This window comes from Apostichopus japonicus, chromosome 13 (genome assembly GCF_037975245.1).
Source record: "Apostichopus japonicus isolate 1M-3 chromosome 13, ASM3797524v1, whole genome shotgun sequence".
Lineage (NCBI taxonomy): Eukaryota > Metazoa > Echinodermata > Holothuroidea > Aspidochirotida > Stichopodidae > Apostichopus > Apostichopus japonicus.
In genome coordinates, this window is record NC_092573.1 from 15,180,243 (window position 1) to 15,201,289 (window position 21,047).

Genomic DNA, 21,047 nt, shown 5'->3' on the forward strand with positions numbered 1-21,047 from the left:
TTCCCTAAAGGCTGGTAGCGACCTGTTAATTAACACTGCTCTGCAGCTGTGCCAAAACATCATGTGAACAGACGATTCACAGAGTGGATTGCTCCCCACTACAATGAAACAAAATTAGAAATTGGGAGGCCATCAACTACAGTACTTCAGCAAAGCTTTTGAAATCTGCTTCTGTGTTTTTTTATGGCATCCTGTTCGGATGAATATAAGAGCTTGCAAGTGGTGGGGGCTCTTTTCTGACAGGAACAGGACACTCCTCTCCCAGAGTTCCACTTCTGCAGAAGTTGTTGCATGCAGTCAAGAAGTTCCCATACATAATCTGTAGAATAGTAAAGATGTGAAGAATAATATAATAATAGTTCAAAAAACATACCATTTAGATAGAGGCATTCCAATCACTTCATTTCGGTCAATAGGCATGGCACAGTTGTCAGTCAAGTCTTTGGATGCCCAACTAAGGCGACAGCTGAGTACACCTCAATTGGTGTGGATACATGGGTCAGGTTTAACCTGACAACTTGTGCCTGAACAATTCCAATATATTTTTTACTGATTACAACAAAAACCCTTCACCTGTTTGTGCACCTAATATTATGGATTATGTAATCTTCAGCAGGATGTGTGGTCATTGTCTCAGTAGCTTAACCACTGATTATGTAGTAAAGTAAACATGTGGACAGAGTAACATCCTGTCCCATCCCCTTGTAATCCATGGTAAAAGAGTGTATAAGATGCTACTTTCACCATTTGTATTCAGTAGCAGATATCCAGCCAAGTGAAGATATAATATACTCTGTTAAATCCAACTACTTGTTTGTGCCTTTATTTCTTGTTCACATACAGCTGTGACAACTCTACCAGATACAGTATGTATATGCTAATTGAAGTAAAGACTGATGGCCTCACCACACATTCCAGACTACCCCACAGTGTTGGTGTCAAAATTAATAATGATCCTCTTTCCAGAAAGTTATGGCACCAATTAATTTTCCAGACTAGTCTACTATCAATCTTGAAAATTACCTTGAAGCGTCATCTTTGTCATGTTCAGATGAGTTAACTGATGGAGTGAAGTCCGGACTACCTGGCGGTTTTTCGGTGTATCCCGATGTGGATGCCACTGCAGCAGACGGACCATCATCGCCACTGTGAGATGGCCCTGGTTGCTTTGATGGTGTTCTTGTCTCTGTTGGTCCAGTCAGCAACTTCAATGGTGGTAGGGGGACCAGTGAAAACTGGACTTCTACATACATGTGTTACATTCACTGAAAATTAGAATAAACGCTTATTATACCACACACATACAGTAGGCTGCTCTTGGACAGGGGTCAGCTGCCTAGATGGTTCACTTATCTTTTCTGAAGGAGAGCATATCCTCCTGCTTTATGTGGCTGCAAAAATATGGGCCACTCACACCATGAGCATTGCAGATGACTTCAGCTTGGTTTCATATAGTATAACTACAATGTAATCTCCCTTCTCTCAGTAACTATAGATGTAGCCTTTATATTTTCCTGTGAAGCCATCAGGTATAGCCTCCTCAACCACTCTCGTCAGGCAGGCGGATATGATGGATAAAATACAATGTATATTATCCCCTAGTCAGCCTGCCCAATGTGCAGTTTTAATTGCTATTTTGCTTTCAACGAGTTTTGTTTCTAAAATTTTGGCCCCTGTACTCACTTCTGCTATAGAATACTCTATAGATGTATGAAAGTTTTCCATTCTTCCTTGTATTACCCTAGCTTACACTTCTGTACCATTTTCTCCCCCCCCCCCCCTCCCCATTCATCACTCTATTAAAACCTATTTATGGGGACCTTTCGGCCGTAATACTGCTGCCTCCTTTTTGTCTGGTAGCTTGCCCCCCATATACATGCCTCAATGTTTTACTGGTGGAGATTCCTTTTATCCCGTTCAAATCTGACTATTTAAATCTTTAATGCCTGTCACCACCCTCCCCTCCCCCATTTCCCAACTGTTTTTCGGTAATATCAAGCACATGTCTATAAGATCATGCTACCTTTAGATGGAGATGTACATTCTGCAGAATCCTGCCTTTATTTTCACTGCAGTTGGTTGGGGAACAGCTTCTAGATTAATCTAAGTATTGAAAATTGGGAAAGAGAACAAGAAGGAAGTTATGAAAGTTCATTTAAGAAAGCAGTTTGATATGTTTGAATGTACCTGTCACAAGCGTTTTCTCTTGTAACAAAAATTGCAGCCCTACCAACAAAAATGGCAAAATATAAGGATGTCATTTACTGTGAAACATATGAGCTATGACTCTGAGTATATAGATAGGTGGGAGCACATTATAATATTGGGCAAAATGACATGTAAATATCTTATGCTTGTTATCCTGGATTTTTCATGATGTACCACAGATAAAAGTTAATATAGCCCTAGCCTACACCTTCCTTTATCGTCGCCGTACCTAATTTAGGGCCTAACTAACTGAACGAAATTATAAGAATTAGCCTACTGTAAGTTAGTAATAATACCAAGTTAGTCCTTGTTGTAGTAGGCCTAGGCCAGAAAATACACTTACTCTTTCCGATCCAGCTTCGCAACTACTGGTCTACTTGTTTCTATATCTCCTGGAGATTTGAAGATACTTTCTCCAAATAGAGAAGGAACGGCATTGTCTTGTAGACGGCGATTCGCTCAAAGGTCCAAGCCAATCTGTACTTAGGCAGCTACAGTAGGCTGGCTGAGTGCACTGGTACTAAGCTATCGCTGTATACAGTGTTTGACGAACACGAAACTTTCTTGTACTGTTGTGCACCCATTCTCATCTGATATCAACGAGGTAAATGAATCTGGAGAAACTATCACACAGTAAATAAGCGCGTACGCGCGTACCATGTATGGAGGGTCATGTGATGTGTTCCAGGGTGGTACTAATCTACTACTCTCCCTATTACGCATGATGATTTCACCCAACTAGTACGTAAATGAGTTTGCGCGCTTAGAGCAGCAGACGACACCCGTTACCTAGCAATAACCGTGCCTGTAGCCTAACGTGATAGCTATATTCCCGTCGAACAGCATTAGGCTCTGTTCCATGGAGAATTCCGTGGTTGCACTGAACTAAACATTTCCCCACATTTCCCATTTCTACTCTCACTTAGAGCGTGTAGTAATAACGTTAGGCCATATGAGACAAAGCTTGCCCCTAGAGCTGTATTAATAAGTAAGATTATGTAGAAAGCCTGCCTTCATTCAAGAGAATAAGGTTGGACGTTAGCATATTAGCACTATTTCGTAGGCCTGAAGTACCAGTACCTTCTTATGCCGTTAGTTCCCATGTCCGAACCGACCAATCTTTCACGAAGTCACCAACACTGTTCTCGAACTGCTACAGAGAAATATCAGTATAGTACCACCCTGGAACACATCACATGACCCTCCATACATGGTACGCGCGCACCCAATTGACATGAATCCTCCAGATTCATTTACCTCGTTGTCTGATATTTTGTTTACTGTCCGTGACGTATTGTTTACGGCTTTGATCTCGGTTAGCATATTAGGCATATCTAGCTTTGGTAACATTGGCGGTTCCCCCGTATCTTACGGAATTAGCTTGGTTATTAACTTAATTAAAACAGCAAAGAAACAATTGTGGAACTCCAAATTTGGAATATAGGGTTTTGATATGTAGCTTTTCAATTTGTGTAAGTTTGAAGGAAATCTGTTACGTGTCACTTGACCTTTAAGCATAACTGTACATGCAGTTAACACATGAGATGCACACATGTCTTGATTTGATGTGCGTAACGCGCAGGGTTGTATGTAACTTATAACCAACTCTTTGTAACTTACGAAATAAGCGCTAACGTTTATTCAAGAAAATATGCTGTAATTATGTTTTGTTCCTTGTACATCAAAGGAAGAAATGGACGAGTTAAACGAGGAACATGAAGTAGTCGGGTCAATATAGGATTTGACCTCAAAAAAATTGCAACAAAAGGTTTTTTTGCTTTAAGTCGCTCTATAGGTTACTGACATCTCCAGAAAAAAAGTCTCCCAAAATCGGACCCCGGGAAAGGGGTTAATTTGCATAATTCCAAAATGGCGGACCCCAAAGGCTTCAATGTACCGAAAACCTCCTTATACTTCAATTTTGGCATATGAAATGTATTACCAACCTATAGGAACATGATGCTAGAATACCAAATAAGCACATTTTCAATGTTATATGACGTCACCATAGGGTAGGGATGACGTATGTGACCCAAAATTAACATATATCAGCCGATTAGGTTGAAATTAACACATAATTTTCAAACGAAACCAGGCAGATGTAATACATAGAAGGGAACCTACTCGAATTGACTTGTTCATGAAGTAGAAACGACATCGAATTACGTCAGCAACCAATTGATGCTCATTTTCAAGTAGCTATACCAAGGGCGCAACCACGTATAAAAGGTACGGGGGTCCCAGTCAGATTGTGTTGGAGGCGCTCAATCCCCGATAAGTTTTCGTTTCTCTGCCAGAAGTTGAGGTTCCACATGAGGTTTGGGCGTGAGCCTCCAAGTGGTTGTGCCCTTGGGCTATACACGTAACATTTCAGATGACATTAGGATGTTGTGGAGGAATGATATAAACATTAGGACCAGCATTCTGAGGATATGACAATTAACCTAGTGCAACAGGGTCACATATACCTATGTATTCTACACGTCAACGTCATCATCGGATTCAATGTCTGGTCCCAGTGTCTGGTTAAAGGGGTTCTCACAGAAATCCACTTGGCATGGTCCACATGCTGCTGTGCAGGGTAATCCATACCCTCGTCAAGTACACCGCCTCGTTGTACACGCCGTTTGACAGTTACAATGTACAACCTTGAGTAAGCAGTCAGGGGCAGGCGACTTGTCACACATTACAGGCTTGAATAGATTGTTCTCAAGCTTCCAGCCCCAGTCCGTTGCATGGAGGTCTTTCTCCTGGCCGTATGGCAAGCCGTTTTACTTTTTATTCGATATTTGATGATATCATCAAATATTTGGTGATATCAGCAAATAATTGTTGATATCATCAAATCATTTGATGATATCATCAAATCATTGCTGATATCAACAATTATTTGCTGATATCAGCAAATAATTGTTGATATCAGCAATTCATTTGCTGATATCACCAATTCATTTGCTGATATCACCAATTCATTTGGTGATATCACCAAATAATTGCTGATATCAATAAATAATAGCTGACATCAACAAATATTTGCTGATATCAGCAAATGAATTGGTGATATCAGCAATTGAATTGATGATATCAGCAAATCATTTGCTGATATCAACAATTCCGACATATCACTAATTAATTAGTGATATGAGGAACCGAATTGCTGATATCATGAAATGATTTGGTGATATCATTAAAAGATTTGCTGATATCAGCAATTGAATTGGCGATATGTTGGAATTGCTGATATCAACAATTCATTTGCTGATATCACCAATTCATTTGCTGATATCAGTAATTCAAGCGTATCGAACCAACGTCTACAAAAAGGAATTAGAAACGAGCGCCATCAACAGGCATTCTTTTTGGGTCTTAAGGGCGCTGTTTGACTGGTAGCGGGCACAGAAAGGCGCCTGGTGCACGGTTAATTTCAGCCTTGGTTATAGCGATCAACGGGAGGGGAAAGGGGACTAAGTTACACAGTACTACTACTGCCACTGGGAGAGGTACCGTGGCTACTCATGCACTTGTGACAGGGAGGACAAACATTGAGCAAGCACCTATAAAGCCTATAAACCTATGAAAAATAATATCGGGGTGGTTAAGTAGCTCAATATGAAATACCAAAATGTAAAAAGTATACCCTGGTCGGCGGGCGACAGAAACAGGCTGGGAACTGTGTCCATTAGACTGGCTCCCCGATGGTGGCTGCAACCAGTGGCGGGAGATTTGTTTCAAATATTGGGGCGTGTATCCAGGATTTTCTAAACCGGGGGCGCGATCGAATTACTATCTAAGCGGAGCGCCACAGAAAATTTCTGGTTTTGATAGCCCCCCAGATCACAGGAAATGGCACTTCTCGGGCTTGAAAATGATCAACAAGTTGTATACTTTGGCCTGAGAATCAAGTTTTCCCAATAGTTTTTTTTTTCTATCCATAACCTTTTTCAAGATTGTCACTAGTCACACATCATGTTCGACCTCATCGCTTCTCCTGTGGATCATTGCTTTGGAAGGTAACACTACGTAACGGCCTATACAATACCCGTCAGCCCCACTTTTCAAGGTTTGAAGCCCATTATTTGTTCAGAATTTGAATTATAAATTCACTTCAAAACATATCCATAAATGTTGCACAAAATTTCATCTATGGTCAACCAATATAGAAAAAAAACCTTCAACCCCTTACAGACCGGTCAGTAGAGGGAAGTATGATGAAGAATGTTGGTCAGGGAATTTTCGAAAATTCAGACACAGTTAATTTATTGTGTACAAATATTATAAATATAAAACTTCGATATCGTTAAAAAAGACAAAAAATATCTTCGCCCCACCCCCCCCCCCCCTACTTGGCTACGTGCCTGTGGTTAGAAATCTTGTAGGAAACAGGCCAAATGGAAACCCAGTGACCCAGTGAACCCATATCGATGTGGATCATATATATGATTGTACGTACTTACACTCGTACACAAGAGATGTACAGACATTATGATAATAATCATGAGTGACAACATGCTATACGGTCACAGGTCACAGAAACGACGACGAAGAGTCATTTACCTCATAGCGCATGTGTTGGATGAAGTTTTAGCCACCGCCAAATAGGATTTGGATAAATAATCTCATGCATTATTTTCTATTTATAGCCACACAAAAACACTATGCCACCAAATATTGGGGAGGGGATATTAGATACTATATCCCCCACCTAAAATATGTCCCCCCCCCCATGATCGCTGCTCATGGCTGCAACGTTCCGTATGGCTGTGCCTGTGCATCTGCGATGGAAAGGAGCTGATCGAGCACAGCTGCTATTGAATTGAACCTGTGCTCATCGATGCTCGCGTTAATCCGTTCTAAATTTCTCTTTGCTTTGGAGAAGACGTTCTTTCGCTTCATAAGCATTCTCATTGCCAGTTAAGAGCCTCTCTACTTCGCCCAAAATCCGAGAACTTCTGTCAATAACGATCTGTGCTTCATCAAGTTTACCGCAATCGCCAAGGTGAAAGTAACGCTACCCGTACCCTGTTGTCTCGTCGCTATCATTTGCATGTACTGCTTAGTACACTGACATCGTGTGCGCATGCTTGTAAGACGGGCTGTCACGGTTGAATTACTGATATCATCGTCACGGTTGAATTACTGATATCAGCAAATGAATTGGTGATATCATCAAATGAATTGGTGATATCAACAAATGAATTGGTGATATCAACAAAAGCATGCATTAGTGATATGTACGGTTCATTTGCTGATATCATTAAATCAATTACTGATATCACCAATTGATTTGTTGATATCAGCAAATGAATAAGTGATATGTTGGAATTGTTGATATCATCAAATGATTTGCTGATATCACCAATTATTTGATGATATCAGCAAATAATTGTTGATATCATCAAATGATTTGCTGATATCATCAAATGATTTGCTGATATCACCAATTCATTTGCTGATATCACCAAATAATTGCTGATATCTGCAAATATTTGTTGATATCAGCAATTATTTGTTGATATCAGCAATTATTTGATGATATCAACAAATGAATTGGTGATATCAGCAAATGAATTGGTGATATCAGCAAATGAATTGCTGATATCAACAATTATTTGGTGATATCAGCAAATAATTGTTGATATCAGCAATTATTTGATGATATCATCAAATGATTTGATGATATCAACAATTATTTGCTGATATCACCAAATATTTGATGATATCATCAAATATCGAATAAAAAGTAAAACGGCTTGCCATATGGCCGCACCAAGCTCTGATTTGATAGTAACACCTCAATGAGTGGAATTTCGTCGCTGACGCAGTCGGGGGTAGCCGTTCTGGAGTAACAAAACTTGTCACCAGAAGCAACCTTCTTCCTCAATACCTTATGTCTCAGCTTGGCTAGATCCTCTGTTGCTTTTCCACCAAAGAGTAACGCCATTGCTTTGTTTCCACATTGTTCAATAGTGTCAGATGTTTCTCCGACACTCTCAAAACGAACTGCACACGAAACTAGGTCTATGTCCCCCTCGATAATCTTCTGGAACAACGACTTTTCCCCCACACCAAATAGCATGGATGAACAGCAAGTGAGAGCACATGGTTTGACCCAGCAGAAGTTTGAGCTCATTAATGTTATAAACTCGAACTTGGTGCCTGGATTTGTCGTTAGACCGGAAGAACAAAGTTTTGTTTTCTGGGTTCATATAGAACAAGAGAAGAACCAACAAGTCGGTGTCTTCTCCAACTAGAGTAGTTGTTCCAGTTTCGGAAGCTGCAATGGCGGCATGAACAATGTCACAGTCCGCATCTGCCTGACAGTTGACTACATGACATCCTTTCTCTCGAAGCCTATTGCTTATCATGTTGATTAGTGCCTGTTTGTTACTTCCCCTTGAGAGAAACTCATCCTTTGTCCCACGGAACACTGCTCCAGGGGTTACGCTCACCAGTGGGTGCTGCCTGTGTTGCCGTCTCTCGTGAGTGCTGTCATTGGTAGATGGTGTCTCTTGGTACCCATCAAAGACAACAGTTGCAGTGCCATAGTTTCTAAGGGTGAAATCTGCATAACAGTTGGCGATGGTGTCATATGTAGTGCCTTTATCCCAGGGAACTCGATGCATCAGTGAACCGCCATCTAATACATAACTCTCAGTCTTTGGGATATCACTGGTTATCGCTGTCTCTGACTGCCCATTAGCTAACTCCTCAATAGCTCTCGCCAACTGTGCTTTATCTGGCTTCCGGAATACACCATTTGCTTCAAAAAGCGAAGGGGGGGGGGGGAGGAAGGAGTCACTTCGAACTCCAGAACATCTCCCAAGGATAGGTCTCCAGCTTCTGGTGACAGGTTTTGTTACTCCAGAACGGCTACCCCCGACTGTGTCAGCGACGAAATTCCACTCAATGAGGTGTTACTATCAAATCAGAGCTTGGTGCGGCCAGGAGAAAGACCTCCATGCAACGGACTGGGGCTGGAAGCTTGAGAACAATCTATTCAAGCCTGTAATGTGTGACAAGTCGCCTGCCCCTGACTGCTTACTCAAGGTTGTACATTGTAACTGTCAAACGGCGTGTACAACGAGGCGGTGTACTTGACGAGGGTATGGATTACCCTGCACAGCAGCATGTGGACCATGCCAAGTGGATTTCTGTGAGAACCCCTTTAACCAGACACTGGGACCAGACATTGAATCCGATGATGACGTTGACGTGTAGAATACATAGGTATATGTGACCCTGTTGCACTAGGTTAATTGTCATATCCTCAGAATGCTGGTCCTAATGTTTATATCATTCCTCCACAACATCCTAATGTCATCTGAAATGTTACGTGTATAGCCCAAGGGCACAACCACTTGGAGGCTCACGCCCAAACCTCATGTGGAACCTCAACTTCTGGCAGAGAAACGAAAACTTATCGGGGGATTGAGCGCCTCCAACACAATCTGACTGGGACCCCCGTACCTTTTATACGTGGTTGCGCCCTTGGTATAGCTACTTGAAAATGAGCATCAATTGGTTGCTGACGTAATTCGATGTCGTTTCTACTTCATGAACATGTCAATTCGAGTAGGTTCCCTTCTATGTATTACATCTGCCTGGTTTCGTTTGAAAATTATGTGTTAATTTCAACCTAATCGGCTGATATATGTTAATTTTGGGTCACATACGTCATCCCTACCCTATGGTGACGTCATATAACATTGAAAATGTGCTTATTTGGTATTCTGGCATCATGTTCCTATAGGTTGGTAATACATTTCATATGCCAAAATTGAAGTATAAGGAGGTTTTCGGTACATTGAAGCCTTTGGGGTCCGCCATTTTGGAATTATGCAAATTAACCCCTTTCCCGGGGTCCGATTTTGGGAGACTTTTTTTCTGGAGATGTCAGTAACCTATAGAGCGACTTAAAGCAAAAAAAACTTTTTGTTGCAATTTTTTTGAGGTTGAGGCCATTTTCCCCTTATATTGACCCGACTAAAGAGTAATAAAAGAAACAAAAGCTTTCTCTCCGTTCTATAGTTTACGTCTACGTTTCCTAGAGTTATACAAAAAAATACGATAAGAAAATGTTACAGGGTCGGGGATCGAGCAACAGTTGTAATACATTCCGCTGAAACTGGATTCTTCTCAGAAATATATTTCTGTACTTACAATAAAATCGCTTCAAGAGTACAAGAACTATCAGTAAACGATGCAGATAGGCCTGAAATAAGTGTTTCGTAGCCGGCATTACAAAGCGGTCGGCCTGCGAAGGCTTGAAAGTAATTATCTTCTGACTAGATTTGGCTAAATACCTCCTTGATTTCCGGAAATAATTACTTCGCATGCCTTGCAAGGTTGCAGAAAACATCGATATGGATCAATAAAATTTTATGGCACTTTATAACAGCTCATGGAACCACCCAATAAATAGTTATGCAGTCATGAGGATAGGAGTGATATACGGCCCACTTCTTATAGTTAAAAAGAAGCAAGGAAATAGGTATATATAGGCCTATATATAGCCTATGTATATACTCCAGTTTACATACTTGTGTATATTCGTATGACTCCATTTTCTTCCGTAGGCACCCATTTTCTTCGTAGACCATATAGGCCCTATTCACAGTATCCATACTTGCCTTACTTTATATATACTCCAGTTATCACACCCTGTGGTATTTTCGTATGCCCCCATTGTCTTCATAAGCCCCAGTTTCATTCGTATAGGCCCTAGGGGTCCTTGGAGCCGGCCTACGGATGCCGACCGTGAACTAGCCTGAGCACGATCAGTGAATTCCTCTTTCTGGCATGACTTTTTTACTCTTAAGTCGTTACAATTAAGGGAACAACTTGAAATATCCCCAGTGCCAAAGCTTCGCCCAATGGGCCCCTACCAGGATTTGAATACATTCTACAGAAATTTAATACGAATCCGCGCTCTCTCATGTGTGCGCGAGTCCAAAGCATATATCCTCTGACTGTTACTTTGAACCGCTACTCGATTAGCGCGACTTCTGACATCTTCCCAATTATTTATCTTGCCTTTTAGCTGCAGATATCGCTACCACTACATTACACTGAATAAGTCAAAGCGATCTTTTACGTAATGAAAATCTAAGGTTGAAAGAGCCTCTATATCTTCAACTTGCAACTGGTGTTTAGTGAAAATCTTTGCAAAAAAACCTAGCAGCAACAACAGCAAACTTGTCTCCAAACTTCTTAAATTGTTGTATAATTTGCGAATTATGACTGATGGCATGTAGGAAATGCCTTAAGTAATAATTTAGGGGATTTTTGGCCACCTAGGCCTATAGTGTATACATATTCTGACACGAAACATTTTTCCTTCACGTTTTTGTGTTTTTGCCAATTTGGCCCTACTCAAATGGGGATGAACAATGCTTTTAGTTAGTAGTCTATGCTATCGTTATATAACGCACATGTTATCTAATAAGCTGGTCAGTTGGAGATACGGTAAATTATTATACAAGGTTTCCACAATTTGACCTCTGGTGACTCCAAATGACCTTTGACTCCCCTGAAGCCAATAGGCTTCTTCTACACAATGTGGTACTCCTTCAAACGAAATATGAAATTGGTCCAAGCTTCCCTTCTTGAGATATAGTGTTAACAAAGTTTCACAATGTGACCCCTGATGACCTTTAACCTACTGTATTCTCAAAACAATAGGCTTCTTCTACAAGCACTGTCACACACACACTCATGCGCCTGCATGACTACAATGGTTACGATTTCATCGAAACCAAAAGGACGTGAACACTTCGGAATTGCCAATACAAACAACGTTGAGCAAAAATAAACTGGGGAATTATTGGTGCATGTCTTGGACAGTTTCGTATAGTCTCTGCAATTACTTAATTATAAACATCGACATAGTCGGTTTATAAGCATTCCATTGTTTCGGTTGCATATTACAGACTTTTGCAATACTCGGGTCTCAGTATATAGAGCTCACCGTTTATGTTCAATCCAGAAAATGAGCTTTATAATGTGTTATTATTCTCACAGACGGATTGCCTTCTATGTCATGCTATTAATCTATACATCTTGATTTGAACTGAGAACTTGCTATTCCGTTCTTGTAAATTGTACATTGTGGTAAGTATATTATTGCACAGTATAACTTTAAGTCCTTCCAATGCTGGAATTGATCCAATCTCTGCGGTTTTGTTTTATATATATATATATATATATATATATATATATATATATATATATATATATATATATATATATATATTACATATATATATATATATATATATATATATATATATATATATATATATATATATATTACATATATATATATATGATAACATGTTATAAAAGTGGATAAACATCATGAACAGAATGATACTGATTCGGAATCTGTATAGCCTATACTATAAAGGTCATGAATGATTTATATACCACTAATTTGTTCTAAATGGATAGGCCTATTTAAAAAAAAAGGACATTATTCTCTCATATTATGAATGGACGGATGATATTTCCGAGACATGTTCTTAACTAAGGGAGACGTAAACTGGTTGACTCAATTCTAACTCCTTCCTATAGAATCCTTCCCAAACCTGTCCTTCTCTCCTCGGCGAGCCTGCGTGCACTATACATCCCGTACTTCGAGAGCGCTGCGGTATAAGTCGGTTGCATCATTGCATTAGCAAATTAGTGCCAGTTTACATGTCAATCAATTAACAAGTTTTCTTTTCATACGATATACCCCATATCCGTCTCTCGAAATTTCGACGAAATGTTGAAATTTGAACAATTTACACAGTTTTCGTTATAATATTAAGTTTTTATTCTCGATTTCTGGCAAAATACAGTGGAATTTTCGAGGAACAGGTAGGAATTCTAACTTTTTACTCTGAAACATGCAAATGCATGTATAAAAGTCGAAATTTTGCCTAATTACTCGAAAGTTTGGGAGGAAAGAGTTCATATTTGACATAAATAGTCACAAATTAAAAAGGTCGAATATTAAAGTCGAAAATTTCAATGAGCCTATAGGCTAAGCAGTAAAAATCACGATTTATAGATTTCAGGCCCGGAAAAGTCAACATAGAACTACTTTGAAAAAGAATGGAATTTCGAATTCTTCCTCGAAATTGCGACTTTTAATGTGGGAAATTTTTTTAGAAACAATTGACTAAACTCCGAGAAAATCAAACGTTACAGATGAAATATCGACTTTCTGTATTTTATATGGAACAAATTCGAAAAACTTATTAAACATATATTTCGCATAAATAGTCGAAATTTTGAAATGAAGTTGTCGCACTTTCGGGATAAAATGTCAAAGTTTTCGTATGAAAAGTCAGCATTTCGAGAAAAAAAATAGTTTTAGGGCCTAGTTTCAGGAAAAAGATGAAAAACATTAAATAAAATTCGAAAATTCGATTTAATAATTGAAAGTGGTGATTAAACCCACAACTAGGTAGGCCAGAAAAGAAATGGGACTTTATGTAAATAAATATGAAAATTGGGGAACAGCTCAAATGTCGATAAGAAGGTAAAAGAATTTGGCACTGTAGGTTAATTGTTGCAAGAAAGTACGAATTGTGTGTTGTTTTTAGAATCGAAATATCGAGTCGTGCCTCAAAATATATATTTTTCATAAAGAAACAATTAAATGTAGAAATTAAAAATGTAGAAATTTCAAGAAGATTGTCAAAATTACATACCTTATACGCAACCGTACACCTCGTGGCACAAGATTCTTAGAATGATTTTGTGAGCAATAAAATCATGACGACATAAGCAAGCGCTACTGTGACGAAATACAGGGTTTTCCCCTGTATACGGTAGCTTTTAAGATAAAGTACGGTGTTAGTATTCTTCAGTACTAATGGATATATTGGGGGAAAAAACGACAAAAATGGTAATGTTTCCTATATTTTATCATATATAATAATTATTGATTCCAATTTTACCGTTTTATCCTAGTGAACCGGCGATTTTATATATGTACAAATCGACAACTGTTGTACCTACGCGCATCCGCACAAAAGTGAGGGCGAAGATTGTCTAATTTGAGAGTACTCTTGTTTTAGGTACAGTCTGCCATGTAGTATTTGCATTATACAAGAACTGTATATAGGTATACAGTACTACAGACTGAATGTGGTATTATGTGTGGTAACCGAACGTTGGTACATGGTAGTCAACGAACAAGACAAACCTGTCAATTTCAATTGTGCAACTTACGTGGACCACTCACGTGGAATACTTCAACGATTCTTCGGTAATTGGCATGATATTACCTTCGGTAATTAATTTCGTCTTCATTTTTGTGCTATCTTTACTTTGTTGTCACTGACAGTGTCAGTAAACTCGACCTAGCCATATTTGTATGGGTGTACGTGTGGATGTATGTGGATGTATGTATGTACAGTAAGCTGACCGAAGGCAGTCTCCTCCTAGATTCATATTTAACGTCCATGATTATGAATTGTCAACAACTCTGTAACTGGACGACATACATTAATCTTGGAGTGACTCGAGCTTGGGACCTTATGATTGAAAGGCATCGGTGTTAACCACTGAGCTAACACTCCTATTTACTTAGGTGCAAGTGCTACTGAGCATTTTGATAAGTACAGTTATATTAAGTCAGTCACAGTTTAGCCTTCAGTACAGCCTGGTGTAGTATAAGAAACTTTCACGCCAAAATTTGTACCAACAAAGATCTAACTTAAACGCCTAATTGAGCAAATGCAATGCGGTATTCTGTTAGTTGATCACTTCCTGTATACTTTGCATGATATTGACGTACTGTAAAATCCTTACCAGTAAATGACATGGTTGACGCCCACAAGGGAGTGCTACAAATAAAAGCTGGAAATCTCTGATCTTCTCTGGTTCTCACTTAATTCTTGGACAAATTTTACTCACTTGCTGTACATAAGTCAGATAGTTATTTGGAATTTTGAGCACGTTATACAGTATGGCATCACAGAGCCTACAGGCTTTCTAGTTATTGATTCAGGCAGTAGGTCGCATGGGATCAAAGGGGTGATATTAAAGACTTTAAGGTAACAATAAAATAACACAGTTCTGATATAACTGTCCAATATCGCAAAGCTGAAATGTCAATAATCCAGTTCATGGTCTCCACCCTGACCCAATGCAGCTTTTTATAGCAAAGCACCAGTGTTGATGCTCTGTCATATATCCAAGTATGTTCCTCACTGTTGTATGGATACTACCAAAGCTGGATAAAATGGGTTCTGTCCATGAAGAAGATGCTGGGGTAGAGAGAAGTTGCACAGCACATCCAACAAACTTTGATGGTACAACACACTTCTAAACAGCCTTATACCAGCAGCCTAGAGGCAGCCTTGCTGTTGTTTAGAGTCAACCGATGCACGCAGTGTTTATAAACTTTGACTTGTGAACTGAGTCGGCAATAAATGAAAAGTGGGAGGTAGATAAAACATGAAATCAAGGCTTGTCGCAAAAGGAGCTCTACTTATGATGAAGATGTGCACTGTGCACCCAGAATTAGTTACACACAAAGAAGTCTAGACAGGCTTTTTGAAGGCCTAAAATTGATTATTATTTAAGATTTATTTTCTTTAGAAATAGCAAATATTTTACATTAAAACAAATTGGACGGCAGTGAATGTTTTGTTTTGACATACTGTGAAGAGGTTTTTAACATGTTGAAATGGTGTTTTTGACAGCCATATAAAAGTGCGGATAAAACCATCGATAACACCGTACAAATCAAAAACCTGCCAAACCTATGCAGTGGTGATGGTATATGTATGTATGTCTCTTTGTACTTTGGCTTTCAAAGATGTATGGAAAACTCAAAAGTTTGAGACAGTTGAGCTTACAAATTAAAATATGTGGATCCACCTTCATGCTTACTGAGTACCAGAACCCACTTGAGCTTTATAGAGGTCGAAGGTCATTTGTTCAAGTAACCTAGAAAATTTTAAAAGTAAAACTCAGATGAACTTGACACAGTACATGTTGTGCAGTTCCACTTTAATGCTTCCAAGAACTGTTTTTGTGTGTATGTGTCTGTGTTGTTTGTTTTGAAAGGACTTAATTTATCACACTTAAGTTGAAATAGAATGCTTCATTATTTGCTTATTAATGCATCATATTTTCTTGTACTCAAATCTTTTCAGGTATTTTGTAGGTAGTCAGTCCATCTGCGAAAGTGAAATCTTTCAAGAAGAAGAATTCCTGTCCTGTGCAGTTGTGAAGTTCAAGTTGAATACAAACTTGGCATATCCTGATCTCTTTTGCATACATTTGCCCCTAAACTGAAATCCAAATGTTAATAATGAACTCTGAGTTAGAAAGGTATAGGACATATGAAAAGCTTGAGTGGCCTAACTCAATACCAGTCGAGCCTAGAGATTTAGCTGCAGCTGGGTTGTACTTTACTGGTCAAGGAGATAGAGTTGCTTGTTTTGCATGTCGTGGATGTCTCAGTAACTGGGAAGCAGGCGATAGTCCACAGGAAGAGCACAGAAGACTTTTTCCAAAATGTCCTTTCATCCTTGGTAAATTTTGCGATAATGTTCCATTGGACAAAGAGACCAATTCCACCGATAGCATGCCATCAGGGTTACCTGACTATGCCATCAAGACTCCCCCTCTGGATCGGTTGGTACCCTCAAAGCTTGGTATTCCTGCATCAGGTAGATTGATTCACCCGATGGATATCGTAATGTCCAGTAGGCCTACCCCTGATGTCTTGCAGACATGCCAGCATCCTCAGTATGCCATGGAAAACCAGAGACTCGATTCTTATAGAGGATGGCCTGCCAGAAATCCTATGAAACCAACTGTCTTATCTAGGGCCGGATTCTTCTACTCAGGTTAGATTCATTTATCCTTCACAACTGACAACTGTGTTATGAACCGCTACTGTATCTCTTCTTTTCCTTAATCCAGGCAGCAAAACTCTTGAGAGTAAAATCTTATGTAGAGACAAGTCTCCTAGTTTGTTCCTACTGTACCTGTAGTTTTTCAGTTGCTTCTAATTTTTAAAAGGTGCCAGTTTTGGGTGAACCCTGGTTTCAGATCCTTTGAGTGGAAGTTTTTCAGTTCCAATCATTTACCATTAATCTTCATGACGTTAGTCAAGGCACTCTATTCACTGTATTCAGTTTGGGGGAGAACTTGACAAAGTTGTTTTCAAGTCATTCTACTTGGAAACTCAAGTCATGACCCTTTAGAACATTGGTTAGTCTCCTGTGATTAAAAGAAAATATTATTTCTGCAAACTTTGTTTTGCTGATTCATGTTACTAGTACTCACTAATGCTGTGACTGCCTTCCTGACACAACAAGTTTGAGTGTTTCATTTCAAATTTGAAATGCCATAACAGAGTGAATAGAATGCATCAGCAATAACCTAAATTATACATGCAGTTAAGTCATAAGTTCATACAGTTACTATTGTACTCATGAAAAATTTGTGTGAAGTTAACACTGACTTGATTGATTCCGGTTGAAAATTCATTCAAGTCACATTTCCTGTAATAAAATTTGGAAAATGACAAAAGGTCTGGGGAATAATTGAATGTAACTAACATATGCATAGCGCTATGGAGGTTCATACTAGATTGAATCCAAAAAAATACAACACTGTTTCACCATTACTGCAGGTACCAAAAAAAAAAGCCTTCCATCTTTGTGCTTCTATAACAATTTGACCCATTTTATAGATTTATGATCCCTGAGAAATTATTCCCTGTTCAAAGGTCTTCTAAAGTGGAATTAGTTACTTCAGCATTGATAATCATCTGTATCAAACACAGATGTACAGAACTTCTTGATGAGAATTTGTTAAGAAGAACATGATACAGTAATTAAGTTCTGCCCAAATTAAACTCACCAAAAGATGTTATTGTACAAACTTTTGTTTTATCTAAAGCTGCTGTATTTGGTAATTGTCTGCATTGTTCCTCTTTCAATACTTAATATTTAATTCATATTTCTCTTCCAACAGGTGCAAGTGACAAAGTGATCTGTTTTTACTGTGGTGGATCTTTGCAAAGTTGGCAACAGGAGGATGACCCTTGGGTGGAACATGCAAGGTCATTTCAGAGATGTGAATGGCTCATGCAGCAAAAAGGGCCATATTTTATGGAACATGTGTTAAGAACATCATGATGTCAGTCAGCCTACATAATGTAACATGAATGAGTTTACATTGGTAGTTCTATCAGTTTTGTAATAAATGAGGTGAAACAACAAAGTTCTACCAGTCACAAACTGCTAAAAGACATTGAGAGCTGTCTTGGAATTGTTCAATCATGTTTTTATTGATGGGCTTCAACATTGAAGAAGACAGTTTTCATCGATATGGCATCAAAGATGAAGATTTCCACGCTACTTCCTGAAAACCCCTTCAGTGGAAATCCCTGAAAAATGTCACTCTTTAAATGGATGTTGGAAGCTAACCAATAAATAACTACAGTAAAGCGTAATGTTTTCATGAAAATGTTTGATAAATCTCTTCATTAGAACCTGGTTTGTTGGTAAATTAGATACCTTTGCAATCTGATTTCGAAAATTTGAGTTTTATAAAGAAAAAAAAAAATAAAGAGCAGATGTTGAGAGTAAACTGTGATGTTTTTATCTCAACTGCGAGTAAACCAATGTCTACTATCCAAAAGGGAAACTCTTGACTTTTGATATCTCCTGAAAATCTTTATATACCAAACATTAAAAATGTATACATACATGTTAATTGTTTCACTCTCAGTGTGTTTCAGCAACTAACAGTAAACTGTCTTGGTTACAACATGTAGATGTTCTCTCCTGTCAAAGCTTTGATTACAAAACTTGGAACCCATATAGATGCTATAATAGTGTTTCTTTACATGAATCTTGTGTTTTGGTCGTTCAACATTAAATGGGACACTTACTAGAACAAATCTGCTAGAAATTTTATGTGCAATTTTTCAATTTTAGTGATTCATATATTAGTGGCATTACTTCTGTTTCTATATTTTCTCCTCATTTAAATTCAATGTTGTATAAAGCAGACAATCATTTTCTTAATAGACTTTTCTCTATACTCTTTCTTTTTTGTAAAGACACATTTCCAAATGCTTAGTCTACTTTGTGTTAGCTCAATGGCCCAATATAAAGAGACAGCCTGTCTAGGACAGACACTTGACGGACCAACCTGAAATAAGAATTAAATATTGATAATTAATGCTTCAAATATTTATTTGGCTTAATAACAACTAAATTTAAAATACCACAAAGACTGAGCAGGTAACTTTATGCTATGAAATTGTAACTTGATCTTGATTACGTCAATAGATTTCAGAAGTGTTTTTACAATAATACACAAATTGATCAGATGTAAAAGAAAGAGCTTTATTCTGACAGTGGAAACACAGTGGTTGATTCTCAAAGGGCATGGCAGTTACTGCATTTTCCATAGAAACTCACTACAGTATACAGAGAGTGAAAACTGTTTGCATTAAATTTCTTTTTCTGAAAATTGAGGAAAGAATCTACTTATGCTGTGCCTGCTCTTCATTAAAAATCATTGTAGGTGCATCAAAGACTACTAATTTTTAACCAACAGTTTCTGTGATTATTCCCAAAGTTTGTCAGATAAACAATTGATATATGAAAATTATATTCATGTTTGATATGGATGGTGCTCTGTTTGTACCCTTAATTCCTGTTTAAGGTTCTCGGTATTGTCCTCAAATGTGCTAGTCAATACTAGTGTTGGGTTTAAAAACATCACAGTATGAATATAAATCAATTGGATGCTAGGCTCAAAGCATTATCCATACTTATTAAATTGTCTTAAATTTATAACACTCAATGTCTATGTCTCTATTATATAGACAGTCAGAACCTGCAAGGAAATATTTCTGCCATTTTTAGTGTCTTAAAATTTTGAGGCAATACTGAGGAACTGCCAAATGATGTAGGATGTTTCATAAGTAATCTTCTATGACACGATTCACGAAAGGTCAAAGATGCTGTAAGGAAGTCTGATAACTTAGAACAAACTTGGAAATGACTGCAAAGCTTAACTTCCGATTGAAATGTGTATATTAGTGACTTTGATCATTGCATAGCCTCTAGTTATTTATTTTAGCAGATATGTGTATATAAAAAAATATTTGTAAATAAAAGATACTGTATTTTATAAATCTGTAGATGGATATTAACAGCAATGATGGTAATAAATGTGCATTGGGGTCAAATTGTCTTTTTCTTCTTATCTTTGCTTATTGGCCGTGAAACTTCAGAGTTTTATCAACATTCAATTTTCTTAATTAATAAATATTTTTTGTGTTGCAGAAATTTAAATAGGGAAATAGAGACATAATGACATAAAGCATATCAGTAGGCTACTACATTATTATATATTATGCATACTGTATTGGATATAATATCTCACTGAATTACTTGACTGTATACACAATAAGGAATGATAACAAATATATTGTCATGAGTAATATTCCCAAACTGTTTTCCATTTCTGCAGATATATGAAGGAAAGGCTGCCTTTCATTTTCTAGTTGCGTAATTGAGTTCATTAATCTAAAATGAGAAAATCAGTCTCTCAAGCTGGATTCCAACTGATTCCTAATCCATTTTCCTTTGTTATGTTAATTTGTTTTCAAATATTCAATGAGCAATTAAAATGTAATAAGGATCTATTTACTTCTATTTGCTTTCATTTTAGGTTCCAACAAAGTCATTCTTAACTGATCTTAACTGTTTTCATTACAATGATAATAATAATAATAAGAAGAAGAAGAAACACACTTGAAATGATTGTTTGCTAACAAGCAGAGGTTTCAGCGAATGCAATAG

General features: G+C 38.0%; 1 protein-coding gene and 1 long non-coding RNA gene across 3 annotated transcripts; one reads left to right on the forward strand and one right to left on the reverse strand.

Annotated features, from left to right (window-relative positions):
• Nucleotides 1-183: 183 nt before the first annotated feature.
• LOC139978845 (uncharacterized) lies at nt 184-3,567 on the reverse strand. Its single transcript, XR_011797032.1, has 4 exons — nt 2,552-3,567; nt 2,024-2,103; nt 1,024-1,265; nt 184-319 (listed from the first exon to the last, which is right to left on the reverse strand). It is a non-coding gene; the product is annotated as an uncharacterized lncRNA (long non-coding RNA).
• A 10,772-nt stretch (nt 3,568-14,339) lies between these two features.
• Nucleotides 14,340-20,434, forward strand: LOC139978747 (baculoviral IAP repeat-containing protein 7-B-like). 2 transcript variants are annotated; one of them, XM_071989210.1, is made up of 3 exons: nt 14,340-14,491; nt 16,365-17,063; nt 18,199-20,434. In XM_071989210.1, the coding sequence occupies exons 2-3, from the start codon at nt 16,514-16,516 to the stop codon at nt 18,360-18,362; spliced, it is 714 nt and encodes a 237-aa protein (XP_071845311.1). In that variant the 5' UTR covers nt 14,340-14,491; nt 16,365-16,513; the 3' UTR covers nt 18,363-20,434. The 2 variants fall into 2 exon arrangements, with proteins under 2 accessions (XP_071845311.1, XP_071845312.1); XM_071989211.1 differs by having other exon boundaries at nt 14,342-14,467.
• Nucleotides 20,435-21,047: the final 613 nt, after the last annotated feature.

Coding starts and splice junctions, on each gene's coding strand:
- LOC139978747 (XM_071989210.1), top strand. CDS start 16,514: ATGTTAATAATGAACTCTGAGTTAGAAAGGTATAGGACATATGAAAAG. Junction 17,064..18,198: donor GGCCGGATTCTTCTACTCAG/GTTAGATTCATT, acceptor CTCTTCCAACAG/GTGCAAGTGACAAAGTGATC.